Source organism: Limulus polyphemus, unplaced genomic scaffold, assembly GCF_000517525.1.
Source record: "Limulus polyphemus unplaced genomic scaffold, Limulus_polyphemus-2.1.2 Scaffold1063, whole genome shotgun sequence".
NCBI classification, from domain to species: Eukaryota; Metazoa; Arthropoda; class Merostomata; order Xiphosura; family Limulidae; genus Limulus; species Limulus polyphemus.
In genome coordinates, this window is record NW_013666673.1 from 40,915 (window position 1) to 59,620 (window position 18,706).

An 18,706-nucleotide genomic window follows, 5' to 3' on the forward strand; every position below is an offset into this window, starting at 1 on the left:
TATATATATATATATATATGAGCTATGTGTTAGGTTACCAACGTATTTAGGAATGAGAGTTTGGTTTCTTCTAATTCCGTTGTGAAATGTGTCAATGGATGTTGTCTGTTCAGATGGCTTATGAATTCTGGAACCTTGTCTGTAGTATATGACCATATTGTGAATTCATTATTAATATAGTTGAACTAAATCTTGAGCCTTAGAGTGGCTGTTTTAAGAGTGTCCATGTGAAGGTTACTGTGCTCTTATGATAGAGATAACTTTTAACAAAGCCGTCTAGTCATTGTCAGTATTTATCTTCATGTTTATTGTAAGTTCTGTTGATGCAGAATGTTGTGAATTCTCTTATCATGGAGTTTATCAGTTGTATGCATTCCATGAGCATTCTAGCACTTCCAAGCTGTTGGTTGAAGTATCTGCAGTATTTCAAGGGTTGAGGATTTTATAAGGCCAAAGGTCAAAGAACCCAAAAGTGTATATTTTAGGCTCCTGTGCAGTCATATTTAAAGCAATAGATATTAAAACTGGCACAAATATAAATTTTCATGCACCCAACACATTTGCATACGAAAAGGTTGGACTTGCCCATTTGAGTCTTTTGGGGGTAGACAAACTCACAGAAATGCTTAATTTTGGAGGTTTTCATAAAATATTTTAACCAATTTACATGTGATTTGGTACAAAGATACTTTTTACAAGTCCCACACACTGACAAACAAAAATTGTGATCTTGCCCATTTTTAGTAATTCTAGGGGGGTGGAGATGCCACAAAAAGTATACCTTTTTATGGTTTTGGGACAATTAGTCTAATGTATTTCAGCCAATTTACATGGGATTTGGTACACAGATGCTTTTATATGTCACGTTTTTGTGCTTATAAAACTGTGGGATATGCTAATTTTTTTTTGGGGGGGGGGGTCAAAAAGTTATATGAACCAATAATTTTAGGGGTTTTGGTCAATTACTTAGCCTTGTTTCAACAAATTTACATGGAATTTCATACAAAGATACTTTTCTACAGGCAACACACACTGACAAACAAAAATGTTGAATTTCCCATTTTTAGTAATCATAGGGAGTCAACATGTCACATAAAGGATAATGTTAGGGCTTTTTGACAATTACTTCACCATATTTGTTCAATTTATGTGGGATTTGGTACAAAATACTTTCTTGCAGGTCCAAGCAGTGATATAGACAGTTTTCAGTTTTTTTATGTCAAAATTGACCATGTTGGGATTGCAAAGCAGAGACATGTTGGCCTCTTTAATTATGTTCTATATCACTAGCAAAAATTTCTCCATTCCACCCTACACTGCTTGTAACGATATAACCTTACTGATGCTGCTTCTGCTTAGCAGCTAGTTGGGTCACAAAGCTCTTTATCTCAAAAATTGATGGAAGTTTGTACCCAAGGTGGGTCGTCTGCCTCTAATTACTTTAAGTTTATGGAACTTATCAGCTCCACTGCAATCAGAAAACACTCTGGATTTGTCTGTATTAAACCAAAATTTTTCTTTCATACTGAGCACCTCTGTCTGCTTGGATGTCTAACCAATCCAATTGCAAATTCACATGTATTTGTAAAGTTTGAAATGTAAACTATGCTAGCCAAATCAATATCCCTACTTGATGAGACACTTTCCTTGGGACTTGGTAGCATGCATTTCCACATTAAAGGAACAGTGGTTTACTCTTTATAATATCAAAATGTTTCTCACTTTACTGGGCGTGTATTTTCTTGTATATGCATTGTATTCATTCCTTAAGCTTTTTTATATACTTTTTTATTATGAAACCTCATGCATGTCTGGGCTTGAAATTAACACTAGCACATTCATGGTTAGTATTGCAACATTAATAATTGAAGAAGCCAACATTTTGGGGCAAATGCAATATTTCTCCACCAACATAGCCTATTTTGTTACCTGAAAAATTGTAAAAACAGAAAAATCAAAAACTGTCTATATTACTGCTTGGGACCTGCAAGAAGGTATTTTTTGTACCAAATCTCATATAAATTGGTCAAATAAGATGGATTAATTGTCAAAAAACCCCAAGATTGCTTTTTATGGCATTTTGACTCTATTATTCAAAATGGGCAAGTACAACAATTTTGTTCGTCAATGTGTGTTGTCTGTAGAAAAGTATCTTTGTACCAAGTTCCATTTAAATTGGCCAAAGTATTGGCCCCAAACCCAAAATTATATTTTTTTGTGAGCTCTGAACCTCCCCTAAAAAGCCTCAAAATGGATAAGTTTATTTATTTTTATTTTTTTTGTATGTTGCAGTGTTGGTGCATAAAAATTTATATTTGTGCCAATTTTCATCTTGATTGTTGTAAATATAACTGCACTGGAGCCTAAAATATACATTTTTTTGGGTTCTTTGACCCCATAAAATTCTTAAAAAGGCCTAAATACAATAAATCAAAAAGGCATCTTAGCCTATTGGACCAAAGTATAACCCTACCAATTTTCAAAAAATGAAGGAATGGTGGTCACTTAAAAAGTGTTTGGAAAAAGAAGAAACAATAGAAAAACTATATATTTCTCTGTGGAGATACATTAAAACGTAAAAGGCATTAGAAAAAATAGTAACTCACTTCAAAAGGAAGATTCAGAAATGCTTAAGTGCCCTTCAATCGTATATATATTGCAAGATTCTAAGCACAGAAAGCTACTATAATTGTGCAGTTAAAAAGGATTGTTTCACTTGCACGTTTTGCAATTCCCGTTTTAGCTGCATGACATATAAGGCTAAGTATCAGGAAATAGGTATAGGGAAATCAAAGCTTCAATTCCTTTAATTAGTTTTCAAGACAGCAGTGGGTCAGCCATATATAGACTCTCACCATTTGGCCTCTGCAGTGAGTTTTGCAAACAGCATCATTACAAATACTGTGCTGAAGTGGTTACTTGTTGGAGGTAATAATATGATAGAAATCACATAAACTGCAATTGTTGTTGTTTTCTACATTCCTTTTAATTTGTCCCTTACTAATACAAATGTTAGACTTTTTGGCTTCTAATGCTTCACCAGCTTTTGAAATTTAAACCATAACTTTTAATAACAAAATACTTTTTTAGTATAGGTTTGTCACAAGCAGTATGGTATTGTGGACCAGTGATTCCCATCCACAGGTTTGTTGACCAGTATTGGATCCACAGAGAGATTTCACATGATCTGCAAGATAGCTAAAAAAAATTAAATGTAGTTACTGAAGTATATTGCTTTACAATGTAATTTAAAAGTATTTTAAAAAGTTAATATTGTATAACATGGTTCATGAAATGTTGGGATCAGAACCAGTTGATCCTTAGAAAAATGTTTGGAACCACTGCTGTAGACTTTGTTAATCCAGATGCATATGGCATATATATATATATATATATATATACCAGTTTCCACCAAGTTTTTGTGAAATAATTCAAATAGAAGTCCTGTTACATGTAATTCAAGTATGTTTTCATATTTATAAATGTTTGAAAAGATAACATGACACAGAAGTAAAGTTTACTGATTAGTGGTATTTGCTAATTGATAAATCAACAACTTCATTAATTGATTAGTACAACGTTCCTCAAACAGTGGTACTTACAAGCAAAAGATAAATAAATATATAGAATTTTAAAAAAAGTTGGTACCACTATCAGCCATTTGCCTTCCCTTTAGTCAGTAGTTCAAAATTTGTGATGGTGGCAGATAGACTTAGTAGCTTTTGCTGTAACTTAGACAGGATGAGCAAGTTTGGTGGCAATATTTCAATTACTTGGAATAATTGAAAATAGTAAAAGTTTGAAACTGTAATTTTGATTACTTTGTGACAATCATTTTAATCATAATTTCAATTAAGCAGTTGTTGGAATAATCAAAAACAGTAATAATTGTAAACACTGATTTTGATCAGTTGATTGGTTTTGTATAATTGCAATTGAATTGGAATTTTAATTAATCAATTTAATCACAATTTCAATTAATTGATTAGTTTACTTGACACTAATTGATGTAATTGCTGCTCACAGGTAGTAACTGCTCAGCTCTACACAGAATATATATATATATATATACATATAAACAGGATATATAAATGGTTAATAGCATTTAACACATGAAATAATTAATGATCACACACTTACAGTTAATTTTACAGAAGACTAATGTTGCTAGTAGCAGTCCCAAATTTGCTAGTGGTAAAAAAAGAACTGAAACACTAGAAACAATGTTAATAAAAGTGAGGAAACTTTAAGAACTAAACCCTTCTTCAGGTGATAATGCTTGGAGATGGCTTGAATAGGTAATGAAGAAAAACTTTAATATAAGTTCAGGTGATGTTTTTAGTAACATTGTATCTAGTGTTTTTATTTTTTTCCTTTTTGGGAAAAAATAACTAGCAATTATTTGTTACTGTCTTCTAAAGTTAGGGTGAGGGCCTGATGCATATATAGATAAAAAGATTGATGACCAAAATTGTATTTATTTTTATTTTTTTGTGCTTGTACAAGCAACATTAACAGTCAAACATGGCAATGGCCCAAAATGAAATAATTAATGTTGTGTTGTTAATTTTTATCTAAAAATCTGATCTGTAGATGACTTAAATATAAATTAATAATAATTACAAATCACTTGTTTAGTCTGACTCACATCCTCAAAATTGTTTGTCATATTCCAGCCAACCTGGAATGACTGCTTAAAACTGGCAAGTTTCTAGGAGCTAATGGGAAAGAAGCTAAATCAGCAAAACTTTTCCTTGTGCTTATAAATCATTGTTTGCCTACCTGATATTATATTAGCATAATGTGCTTCCTTACTCAAGCACACATAAACCCTTAAATACCAGGTAGGACCAGTAGTTCCACCTATTTCATGTACTGTCTCAGAAACAAAATTGCTACAAGTGAAGATTACCATTGTTAGTCTATCTGGCTCAAGATAAGTTGTTTTATTTAAATCTTTTAAATATGAATGAAAAGATAGTTAAGAGAGAAGAATATAATAAAAAAAGGTTTAAAAATCTGTATATTTTTTTAAATATGAAAGAGCAGATACTTGATAATTTATTGGCCTATAAATTATGAACATGAAATAGGCTTCTGTTCTGCTCAAACTAGATAGAAAGCTTTGGTCACTTCTGTAAAACATTTGAAAGACAGTATAAAAAATAATGTTGGAAATAAAAAAATCAAGGTATGTTTAGTTTCCACATAGATAAATGAACTTCCATTGGTAGATTTAGATGTGATTACTTACAATTTGTTAATATATTTAGTTATGTTGTTGAGAAATTAATACGATACTCCAACATTTGTTTCAGGCACTTTTAATGGCTTAAAATTGCAGTATTTACAATATGGTAACTTTGTATCAGCTAGCTATGCTCATTTACCAATCATAATTATCTTAGAAAACAACAGAAAGAGATTTCACAGAGGTTGTCAATACCTCTTTATGACCGATATCAGCTAACTTTATGTTTCAAAGCAATAACTATGTTGTTAAGGTCCTCCACGATTTGGTTTTGTGATTTTAAGCATCTAAAACATGGTTTTCCAAAATTATTTTGAAATGAAAGATGTCTTAGTAATGAAAAATTTTATTTGTTTAATGGAAATGTATACATGTCTTCTCACTCAGAAGGGTGGCCTAAATGGATAATAATAATAATATGCCTCAATAAAATAATTCTTAAGTTACAATAAATCCAATTCCTATATAATGTTGTTAACTGAAACGTATGTATCAAAATCATGCATAAATCATTTCCTTCAGTGAGATAATTGTTGAAATGAATTTTTGTTAAGAATTGCAAAAAAACTAACAGTAACCATTTTTAAGGTATTTGTTTTCAATCCAATATTATCTTGATTATGTTTCACTCTACACTCAAAGTTTTGTGGCTTTGCTTTAATAATTCAATGGTAAATGTAGAGAACATATATGACCATGGTAAATTTATTTGCAAAATTTTTTTTGTTTAATATAGGACCTGAAAACTTCACCATCACCATAACTCCAGAACTATCGACTGCCATAACTCTGTATTTCAGGTAAGGTACTGTCCTACACAACTTTGGCATGAATCATTTTACTCTTCACTGAAACATTGTGAAACATTTTTTGACATTAATATTGTACAGTAAACTATAATAACCATTTAATATTTACCCTATATTTCACCTCTGTGCCATTCCATAAACTTGAATTTAAGTATAGGGTAAACTTTATTTATTTGTACTTTACTTTTTGGTCAGTTTCAGGCTAAATATATAATAACTTTATATGAAATTCATTATTTAACCTGGACTTCTAAAATATATCTTTCTGTTGGCCTGATGTTCAAACTCATACTGGGAAACCACTCTAAGCATGAATTGACTGAAAGGTGTTTATTTAATTCTTTTTTTCAACAAAAATCTCACTGCTAGTCAAAAAATCAGATATTGATTAATAGTCAAATATCCATAATTATAGAAGCTAAAGAGGGAAACATTATGTCATCATATATATATTTCTGAATTTAAAATATTCAATGTAAAGTAATATAATTTTTGTGAAGTCAGCTATAATTTTAGGAAAATATAAACTCCTTAAAGCTATATTTGTTTGTACTTTTAGAATAAGACTTTCCCATGTTTTTTATTTCTTTTACAAGCATTCAGTTGTAAAAACAAAAATCATCTTTGACTCTTCCAGCTCTGTTCTATGCTTTTACTGTGCTGTCCGAAGTTAATAGACAGTTTTCTGTATTTAGCTTATGATATTGGTATCTTATTAATTTCCTGTGTTTCTACTAATATTTTACTAGTTTTTAATGCTGAGTTGATGCTTCTTGTATTTTAATAGGCTGTCCAGACTTAATATGGTTTTCTGTGTTTAGCTGGTGTTTCTGGTATCTTACTTGTTTTCTGTGTTTATCTGGTTCTACTGGTACATTACTAATTTTCTGTGTTTAACTAGTGCTACTGGTTTCTTACTACTTTTTTGTATTTAGTTTGTGCTACTGTTATCTCACTAGTTTTCTGTATTTAGTTTGTGCAACTGTTATTTTACTAGAGTTTTTGTTTAGTTTGTGCTACTGTTATTTTAATAGTTTTCTGCTTTTAGTTGGTGCTACTATTATGTTACTAGTTTTCTGTGTTTAGTTGATGCTACTGGTATCTTACTAGTTTTCTGTATTTAGTTGGTGCTACTGTTATCATACTATGTTTCTGTATTTAGTTGGTGCTACTGTTATCATACTAGGTTTCTGTATTTAGTTGGTGCTACTGTTATCTTACTAGTTTTCTGTATTTAGTTGGTGCTACTGTTATCATACTATGTTTCTGTATTTAGTTGGTGCTACTGTTATCATACTAATTTTCTATGTTTAGTTAGCATTACTGGGATCTTACTTGTCTTCAGTATTTAATTGTTGCTTATGGTATCTTACTATGCTGTCCACACTTTAACCCTCTTGATATAGGTGGGTAAATGTGTGAATCACAACTTTTTACAGAGTTACAATCAAAATTTAATTAAACTACTTGTTAACAAGGAACCCACTTTTTGGAAAATAAAAGCTTTGACACAGCTTGACTGGTTAATGAAAAAACTATTATAACTGTACGACATTATGACAATATCTTGTCATCCTCAGTTACAATTAGTTTACAGAGATACATGAGTTTTTATACAGTATAGAACAAAGAGGTCACATGACCAGATATTGCTTCACAGTCTAATATAGATATCTTGGTACCCTGGGGTATTGATTTAAGGTGAGGCTGTTTTGTTCAATTAAGATAGCTTCTTTTATTTCATGTTTATTGATGTTAGGTTCTTTGTTTAAAATTACAATGTTTTCTTTGGATATACTGTAGTTTTTTGAGTTGTAATGGTGGTAAACATGGGAGAAACTTTTATTATGTTCAGTGAATCTGGTTTCCAGTTTTCTACCTCTTTCTCTGAAGTAAAATTCTGGACAGTTATTGCATGTTATTTTATAAATGACGTTGGAATTGTGTTATTCTAGGTAATTTTTATTTAATAATGATTTTAGTTTAGTGCTGGGTTTTAGGGTGAATTCGATATCAACAAGAATTTTATGTTTGGCAAATTTTCTCCAAGTATTGATTATTTTTGAGCTGATGTCAGGGATAAATGGTAAACTGCAGTGTAATGTTGTGTTGTTGTTTGGTGTATTAGTGTCAATTTTGTTTGCGAGTTGAGTTTGAGGTTTTTGTTCTGGTGGTTGTGTGGAAATATTTTGACAATGGTTAGTGGAAATTTGTTGGTGTGAATGAAGAAATGCTTTATAGAGTTGATTTCTTCATCTATGTATAAGATTTTTTAGTATATTAATTTTTTGCTTGGATTCGTGGGCAGAATTCCAGGGAATGTAGAGGCCTGTGTCAGTGAATGTTTGGTTTTCAAATGTGTATCGGATCTGATAATGTTGAGGTTAAGAAAAGACAACTGTTTGTTATATTTGTGTTCAATGTTGTATTTAGTGTTAAGGTGAATGGAGTTTATGTGTTCAAAAAGTGTTTGTGTGTTCTATAAAAGTTAATAAGTCAAACTTTAATATTATACAAGTTTTAATTTCTTAAAATTAAAAGGAAATATTTAGACTAATTCTCTATTTCTGCTTGTCAGTCTAATGTGACCTTTGTTTGCCCTGCATTTCTCATTTTCAACTTTTTAATCACCCATCTGTAGTGTCTTGAGTTTAACATAATATACTCATCATAGTATAGATATTACTAAGACATAGTTTAATTTATATATGCTTAGAAACTTATTAGGTTAGATAACAAAAAATAAAAACATTTCTCCACAAGGTATGTTTGTGAGTAGCTTGTATATTACATTGTTCAGTACCATAATTTGAGCTACACATTTACTGTGTGATTTAGGGAAGAGTGAGGTAGAGTAAGACACAAAAGTTGTTTCTCCTCATAATTTACTAGTTTTGTACACTAACTAACTCAAAATAAGTTCAAATCAGAAAATATGTGGCTGGACACACAATATGTAGCACAAAAATGGTTTTTGTCTGGAACAATTGTGTCGGTACTGGTCATTCTGTCAAGTATGGTACCTGTAGTCAATATTTCAATTTGCACTGTTGTTTCCAAATATTCAGCCAGTGAATCTGACCAGTTAGCTTTGAAAACAAAATCAAACAGGTACAGTATAATCAGCAGTCAAAAGTTCTCAAGCAACACTGATAAAGCTCTCAAACAATGGATGAACATGTACTCAAGCTTGATGGCCTTGATGAAACTTGCAAGAAAAACTTAGGTATGGGGTTGTTTATTTCTGCCCCAGTCCCTATGCTGCCTTTTGCAGTTTTCCTGCATTACCAATTTCTTTGTTCAAAATGCTAATTTAAAATATTCTAACAGTTCAGCTATATATACATATATAAATACTCAGAAATGTTCAGAGCCTAGGATTTTGTTATGAAGAAAATATGTATACTAAAGACAGTGACAGTTCAAAAATTGATTAAGGAGGACTTAGCAAAAGAAAAGAGTAGCATTTGATTAGGCTATGATACTGACAAAGATAGACACATGGAAAGGCTGTATTACATTTTAAAAGACTTTTCAAATGCCTGGATTATTGGCATTGAGAACTTCAAGTTATCCAACCAAAAAGACCATTCTAATACAAAGTGCCACCTTTGACCTTTCCAGTTCTATACTAATAATGAGTTTAAATCAAGAGAACAAGTACATTTACCACAAAAGCTAGTACCTGATCCTGTCAAGGGATTTGCTCATTTTACAGATGTCTAAAAAGAACAGTTTAAAAAAGTTTGATGTTGCATATTTTTTGCAAAACATGAGCTGCCTCTCACTGTGTATGAAGAGTTAATTAGGTTAGAGAAATATCATTGCATTGACATTGGTGATATATACATTAATCACATCCAGTGTGATGGGTTTGTCAATTTTCATGGCAAATATATCTAGCAGATAAACAGGAGAAGGTTTTGCAGTGAGCAAAGTTTTACAATGTTTTGTTAGATGGAGCAACAGATGCAGTGTAACAGAGAAAAAGGTTGTCTATATGTTGTATTGTGACCTGCATCATTCTGAAGAGCATGAGTCAAACTCTTGTTTCTTTATTTAAAAGATGTCAAGAAAGCAGATGCAGCAGGAATTAAATCAACTGTTAAATCAAGCTTTGCTTTTCTGAGCATACCAGAAAATCAGCTGTATTTAAAACTTGTGGATTTGGTGCAGATGAAGCCTTGGTGAATAGTGGGAAAAAAGTGGTATGAAGGGCTTGCTTCAAGAGAAATCACCATGGTTAATTTTTCAATAGTGTGTGGCTCATACATTAGAGCTGGCTATGAAAGATGCTCTTCAGCCAACATACTTCAGGCAAGTGGACGATATACTCATGAAACTGTAATATATCTACCATAAATCCCCTAAGAAAGTTGTCAGTATTTTAAATAAAATATACATATATATATATATATATAACTTTCCTTTTTTGCCAATTATCAAAATGAAGGGCTTTTGGTTATATATCTTAATAATCTAAATATATACTATATTATTGTTGGGCTTAGGATTCTTCTATAGTAGGTGTCTGTGACTTGTTAGTGATAAATTCAACGATGAATAAACAGCACGCACTTCACTTGTTTTCAAAATAATATATATATATATATTCAGAATAAGTTAATGTATGTAAAATAAATTCTTCAACACTATAGATATCATGGGCATATCATAAATACTATATATGTAGTTCTCTCCTTCTTATCAAATATCCACTTAGGCCTATTCAGTTACTTTAGAATTTCAGTTGACAAGCCGGACTATCTTCATTATTTCTATCGCACTAATATTCTCTTGATTCACTTACAATTGTGGCTCAAGTTACTGTAATCATTTGGTGATCTTTCTTCTGAAGATCCTCTGTTCCTTTTATTAAAGTGCACTCAGGCTGATTCAGTTACTGTAGAACCATGGTTTGATGGAATGAAATTATTTTTCTTATCTTCTTTTCTACTGTTAGTTTTACTCTATCATATTATGTGTTAGGCCTATCACTTCTACAGTGCTTAACTTCATGCCAGACTTTTCCTTGGCCTGAAACTTTACTTTTTTATGTTATTAACTGTCTGCTGCTTCCTGCTCATCTCACATTATTTATATCTTTATCACCTAATCATCTGTCCTCTTTCTATATTCTCGATGTCAGTGTATTGCATGCAATGTTCAATAGCCTCAACATCAACAAATTATTAACAAAATCTTTTACAATCATCTACTTTTAACTCTTATTATAACAAAAACTAAACAATAATAAAATATTCACTCGCAAAAATAAATCAATTAATAACATCTAAACTAAACAGTTTTTTATATCATGACATAAATGCCTCTTCAAGATAAAATATTTACAATATTTTTTTACTATATACAAAGACTGTTCTTAGTTCATATACAAAATCTACTCATACAGTCTGATCCAACATTTGCAGTCCCTTTGTCTGTTTCCTCTAACATAGGGTCTCCAGTAGGATTTCTCCTTAATAGGATCCCTCATCTTCATTTTGACCTTGTGTTGTCTGGGGTTTGTATTTCATAATCTATTTGTATGCTGACACAGTAGATTTTGTTCCTCTTCCTCATGTTGATATCCTTATACGTCTCATCTCTTCTCGGTGCTCTTAGGCTTAGTAGGCCCTTATCTTTTGTTATGAAGTCTTTGTCTTCAGATTCTACTTCTGTGACAGCCACACCTGCCATGTCTATTTGTACATCAATAGCTGCACCTGTTAGGTCTTCTTCTCTCGGATTCGCATGATAGACCTTAGTCCTCCCATTCACTTTCACATTATAGTGCATTCTGTTGACCACTTCCTGTACTATGAAAGGTCCGTTCCACTGCCGGGTGAGTTTATTGTTGTCTGCATGCAGCAGAACTAAAACCTTCTGTCCAACCCTGAAATGTCAACCCTTTGTCTTGTTATTATATTTATATAAGTTTTTCTGACTGTCTTTGGGTTTGACTTCCCCAATAACACTGTTTTGATAGGTCCGGTTTAATACTTCTTTCTGGTTCTCTGTTTTATAAGTATCTTTCCCCTTTCTTTTGTGCTCAACTTTCTTTCAGGCATTGTCCCAAAGTTTCTGCAGTGAAGGTTCTTTCTTCTGTGCTTCCTTCAGTTCATTTGGATCTGTGTCTGCTTTTTCATATAGATATGTGGTAATAAAAAGAAGTTAACATAAAAATAAGCTTGACATCAAAACTAGCTCAATATTAGTTTTGACAGACTAGAGAAAACCACATTTTTTTAGAACTAACTATAGCCCATGCACAAAAGAAAAAAAAACTTCTTTGAAGCAGTTTTCTAATGTTACATAAGCTTTTAGGATCAATTTGTAGCAGCTCCTTTCTGATTAGCTGCCTTGTAGATGCTTAAACCCTTGTTTACAAGTACAACATCTTCTCTCATCGATTCTTCAAAAAAGGTTCTGATCTGGGCTTTTTGAAAAAATTTCTGAAAAAATTTCAACTGATTCTAATTTCAAACATGGTGAAACACACAAACACTGCTGAGGCACAGTGAGACAGTCTGCCCCACTTATGTCTCACTCTGCCCTGTATGTTCATTTTTTCAAAAACAAGTATATTCTCAGAAGGCCTAAGCTTTTCAGGCTACTTTTGCATGTGGATTTTCACAACAGTTTTAGAATTATTTCAATCACTAATAGTATCATTGGTTTCTCTATATTTCTTTGAGGAAATACAAAATCAAGAAAAGACGAAAAAATTATCTAGAGGTTCAGAGAAGGACCAGTAGCTGTTACAAAATGGCTGATATGATACAATACTTTAGATGATCAGCACAAGTAATATTTTGCAGCTTTTGTCTCACTGTGCCCTATGTCTGGCTGTATCCCACTCTCTCCTACAACTTGTATCATGGGATTATTAGTTAGATATGGTTCAAGGAGCAATAAAACAATAAAATTAAATAAAAACAGATTTAAACTGTTACAAGACTTATGTTGTTTAGAGTAAATAATTGTAGTTTTCACTTACAATCTGTAGCCATTCTAGAAAGGAAAAAAAAGGTGATTTAAATTTTCTTGTGATAGTTACAAAGTTGGTCAAATTTACCAAGTCCATATAGTGTTAAGGTAGAAAAATAACAGATAAAATATAATGTTTTACTGGAAAATTTTTGTGAGAGAGGGGTGAGATCGTGTCCTCCAGTACTAGAATTAGGTAGTGATGAATCTATTAACAAAATTCACCAATCACAAAAAACACCTGTAATGAAACCTTTCATAACAAAGTGACAGTAACTTGGATGCTATAACGAAATGTTTTTTTGTAACAAAAAGTCCAAGCTTTCCGTAATGAAATGTCCCAGACTCGTCATAATGACCTAATCCACATAGAAAAAGTTAATCAACAGTTCTCTATGTTTAGCTGGTGCTACTGATATCTTACTAGTTTGTGCTTCTGGAGTATTACTAGACTGTTCAAACTTAATAGATAGTTTTTTTGTTAAGTTGGTGTTACTGGTATTTTAGTAGTTTTTAGTGTTTAGGTAGTTTTATAGTGTCTTACTAAGCTGTCCAAACTTAACAGTTTATGTTTACCTAACGCTTTTGGTATCTCATTAGACTGCAAAATCTTAATATACAATTTTCTATTTACATGGTGCTTCTAGTATTTTACTAGATATTCTGAATTTAATACACAATATGTTATGATTACCTGGTGCCTCTGGTCTTACTAAGTTGTCCAAACTTTAGACAGCTTTTTGTATTTACTTCATGTTTCTGTTGTCTTACTAGGTTGTTCAAACTTTAGACAGTTTTCTGTGTTTTCCTTGTGCTTCTGATATCTTACTAAAATATCCAAACTTAATAGACAAATACAAGTCTATATTTTCATATTTCAAAATTTACTAATTATGTTGCTGTATCTTGAAAATAGAGAAAAATATGAAAATGCCTACTATAAAGTTTGTTTGCTAAAATGAGTCCTTGTCATGATATAAAAGACTGTTTGGTGAAGATATTATTGATTAATGTATTTTGTGAGTAAATATTCAATGAATTTTTAGTTTTGTCCATAACGAGAGTTAGAAGCAATTATTTTAGTGTAAATGTTATGACAAGTTTAGTTACATAAATCGGTAAGAGTTGTATGTTGTGTTTGTAACTCATGTCGAGATTATCAAACGTCACATGAAATTTATTGATCTCGAGGATATAGCGAGCAGACAATTGAGTAATAAACATATGAATAATGTGAGATGAGCCTAACAATTAATATAGGCCTAACAGTTGATATATTAGAGTGAGATAACGATGTTGAAAAAGATAAGAAGAATAGTTTATTTCGTCAAAGAGAGTTTTAAAGTAATTGAACTAGCCTGAGTGGACTATGACAAATAGACAGACGATTCTCGGAAATACAAAGAGAGTAAAAAAGCAGACAATTTTAGAAGTATAGGATAAAATAAGTGAACTATACTTGGATAGTTTGGCAATACTAATAGAGAAAAAAGTTTGGCTTGTCAACTGAAATTCTAAAGCAATTGAATAGGCCTAAGTGGACTTTTGACGAGAAGAAGAGAACTATATAGTATTTATGATATGCCTGTGATCTCTGTAGTGTACATACCCTTAACTAGTTCTGAATATGTATATTAGTTTGAAAACAAGTGGAGTGAGTGATGTCATTGATTTTTGAATTTATTGCTAATAAGCCACAGACACCTACTGTAGAAGAATCTTTACTCCAACACACACCTATATATATTGTAGTACTACTCAAAATGTAAGTTTCTGACAGTTGGCGAGCTACAGCCAGGATAATACAGTGGTAAATGACGATAGAAGAAAATGTGAATGACAGCGTAAATAAGTAGGCTTATATATGCACAACTGTAGTAGGAATGAAAATAGTTTAGAGATTATAATCATGCTATTAACCATGTCAAATTTTGATAAATTGATAGAAATAGGAGAACGTCTTGGGTTAAAAGACAGTGAACTACGAGTTTGTTAAACAATAACGAACTAGAGAGAGAAGAGAGGAAGAAATAGAAATAGAAAAAATTAAATCACAAAGAGAGAAAGAAGAAAACGAGAAAAAGGAAAGGCTAGAAATAGAGAGAATGGGAATACAAAGTGAGAAAAAAGAAAAAGAGAGAGGAGAGACTAGAAATAGAGAGAATAAGAGCACAAATTGAGATTGCAAAGCTTTCCCAACCAAAGGAAGAAGGACCCAAGAATGACAGAGAAGTCAGGGCCAGCTGACCCAAGCTGCCCAAATTTGATGAAGAGAAAGATGAAATGAATGCTTTCCTGGAGAGATATGAAAGATTCGCCCAAAGTCAGAATTGGGACAAAAGTGACTGGCAGTCTGTCTCAGCCCACTTCTCACAGGAAAAGGCCTACAAGTATATAGAAGCATGATATCAGAAGATTTCATGGATTATGACGAATTAAAAGTGGCCTTACTGAAATGATATGAACTTACTGTAGAAGGTTTTTGTTGGAAGTTCAGAGGAGTCAAATCTGACAATGGAGAAACTGTATTGTATAGAAGAACAAGAAATAGAGAGAAGTATAGGATAAAATAAGTGAACTATACTTGGATACTTTGGCTTATATATGTATATATATGTATATATATATATGTGACTGATATGGCCAGGTGTGAAAATAGTTTTGAGGGACTGGTAGACCTATTTGTTCCAGAACAGTTCATGATCACATGTTCAACCAACATGTCACCATTCATAAAGGAGAGAGCACTAAAAGAAGTATACGAGATGATCAAGCTGGCAGAACAGTATATGGAAGCCCATGGAGGTAGTATAACTGGCAAGTCCAAGAATATTCAGCTAAATTTGAAACCAGTGATAGCTGGCCAGAAGCAGGAGCTTACCAAAGGTGATAGGAGGTTAATAGACAGAAGGGTGAAGAGATATTATGTTTGTTATAAAATGGGACACATTGCAAAGGGGTGCAAATCTATCAACAGCCAACAAAGCAGAAATCTCAATATAAGTCAGCAGGAGCTATTTACAAAGACAGTGCTGGTAAGAAACAAGAAAAGAGTTACTGGCACTATGGATGTTGCTGCCAGAAGAAAGAGAACCAAGGCTACTCCTCAGTTTCAATACAAAAAAGAAGGATTGATCGGTGCACGACTAATGGTTGATTCAAGTTATCAAATGGATCAACAGTGCCAATAATGATCGGAGCATGTTACAAATATCAAGAAGTGCCAACAAATCATAATATACCAATATGTGGAGGATATGTTGGGAACAAGAAACTGAAGGTTCTATGAGACATTGGGTGCAGTAGTGCAGCAGTGATAACCAGTCTAGTATCTGATAACCAGATGACAGGTAAGGTATGTCTGTGTGTGCTAATTGATGGGTCAGTGATAAAGTCTCCCAAGACAAAAATAAAGGTGGATACTTCATATTATATAGGAGATCTTGAGGTCATGTATATCAAGGAACCAATACACGACTTTGTGAGAAGAAACATACCAGGTAGTAAGAATTTGGAGGATCTAGACAAAAAGAAGATTGATGCAGTATGTGCTGTCATCAGAAGAGCTCAAAGAAAAAGAGCAAGCAAGATATCAAGCCTCTGAAAGTCTGGAAAATTGACATTTCGAATGTAGGTTCACGGGTGCCTGAGAGGAAGCCAAGCACAAGACAATAAGAGGAGAGACTTACAGAACAGAGGACTAGAAAGGAATATTGAACCAGACCTATCAAAGCAGTTCTACTGGAGAGGCCAAGCCCAAAGACAGTCAAAAACACTTCTATAACAAAAAGGCCAAGGGTCGACATTTCAAGGTTGGACAGAAGGTCTTAGTTCTGCTTCCCTCAGCCAACAACAAACTCACCTGGCAGTGAAAGGACCTTTCAATGTTCAGAAAATGGTAAGCAGAATGCACTATAAAGTGATAGTTGATGGAACAACCATGGTCTACCATACCAATCTATTGAAGAGGTTCTTCGAGAGGGAAGATGCCCTAACAGATGCAGCTATTGAGGTACAGATGGATATGGCAGGTGTGGCTGTCATTGAAGCAGAAATTGAAGACAATGACTTTGTTATAAAAGATAAGGACCTACCAGGCCTAAGAGCACTGGGTGGAGAGGAGACGTACAAAGACATCAACATAAGTGAAAAATAAGTGGTAAGAAGAAGAAAGAGGAACAAAATCTACTTAGTCAATTTACAGATAAATTAGGAAAGACCAACCTCAGACAACACAAGGTCAAGATGAAAACAAGGGATCATATAAAGGTGAAGCCCTACTGAAGACCATACTCTTGGAGAGACAGACAAAGGAAATGTAAATGCTGGTGTAGGCTGTATGAGCAGACTTTGTGGATGAACTAAGAACAGTCTTTGTGTATAGTGAAAAAAAATATTGTGAATATTTCTCTTGAAGAGGGGCTTATATCATGATATAAAAGATTGTTTAGTGTAGATATTATCGATTAATGTGTTTTGTGAGTAAATATTTTATGATTTATTAGTTTTGTTCATAACAAGAGAGTTATGTAAATTGTTAAGTCGTACATTGTGTTTGTAACTCATTGATGTCGAGGATATAGCGAGCAGAAAATTGAGTAATAAACATATAAATAATGTGAGATGAGCAGGAAAGCAGACAGACAAAGACAAAGCAGAGAAAAAGTGAAGTAAAGTTTTGAGAAGGAATTTGGCTAAAGAAAAATAAAACTCAAAGGTAATCGTCATAGGAATGGAAGGCCTAACGATTGATATATTAGAGTGAGACTAACAGTGTTGAAAGAGATAAGAAGAAGAATATATTTCACCAAAGAGAGAGTTCTAAAGTAATTGAACTAGCCTCAGTGGACTTTGACAAATAGACAGACAATTCTCAGAAATACAAATAGAGAAAAAGGAGCAGACGATTTTAGAAGTATGGGATACAACCGTGGTAACTCGATGATAAAGTAAGTGAACTATATTCAAATAGTTTGGCGATAGTAATAGAGAAAAATAGTTCAGCTTATCAACTGAAATTCGAAACCAATTGAATAGTCTTGAGTGGAATTTTGACTAGAAGAAGAGAACTATATAGTGTTTATGATATGCCTGTGATCTCTATGGTGTACATATCTTTAACTAGTTTTGAATATATATACATTATTTTGAAAACGAGTGGAGTGTATTCAATGGAAAAGTTGAATTTCCTTCAAAAGCAAAACTAAAAAGTCCCTGTGATCAATTTATTAAACATCTCATCTTATAAGAAAAATGTTTCCTCCTTTGTTATCAACAGAGATAGTATCAAGCTGTAGAAATTAGATGTTGAGAAATACACTGTAGTAACTTGCATTCCGACAGCATGTTTTTTGTGTGGTTGGTATTGAAGTAAAGGCAGATGAAGAGTGAAAATTTTTCCATAAGTAAATATATCTATCAACCAAACAAATAATTTTATGAAATATGACTTATTTTCTGGATTTCAGGTCTGAGTTTACTACTGAAGAAGGAAGAACATATGTTAGCAGTCCACTTCCCCAGTTCATTTCCTTTGAAAATTTGTTCCTTCCTTTTCCAGTGAAAGGATGTGCTGGGAAAAGAAAATTATTTGATTCTTTGTGGAAAAGCATTGTCTATAGAGCTAAAGAGAGGAAATATATATATATATATATAT

General features: G+C 32.5%; 1 protein-coding gene across 1 annotated transcript in view; it reads left to right on the forward strand.

Annotated features, from left to right (window-relative positions):
* LOC106461943 (AP-5 complex subunit beta-1-like) overlaps positions 1-18,706 on the forward strand; it is a 60,747-nt gene that overhangs the window by 39,048 nt on the left and 2,993 nt on the right. Inside the window, exons 7-8 of the mRNA XM_022389043.1 lie at positions 5,988-6,051; positions 18,519-18,683. Coding sequence (XP_022244751.1) covers positions 5,988-6,051; positions 18,519-18,683 — 229 coding nt within the window. The remainder of the gene's footprint in view (positions 1-5,987; positions 6,052-18,518; positions 18,684-18,706) is intronic.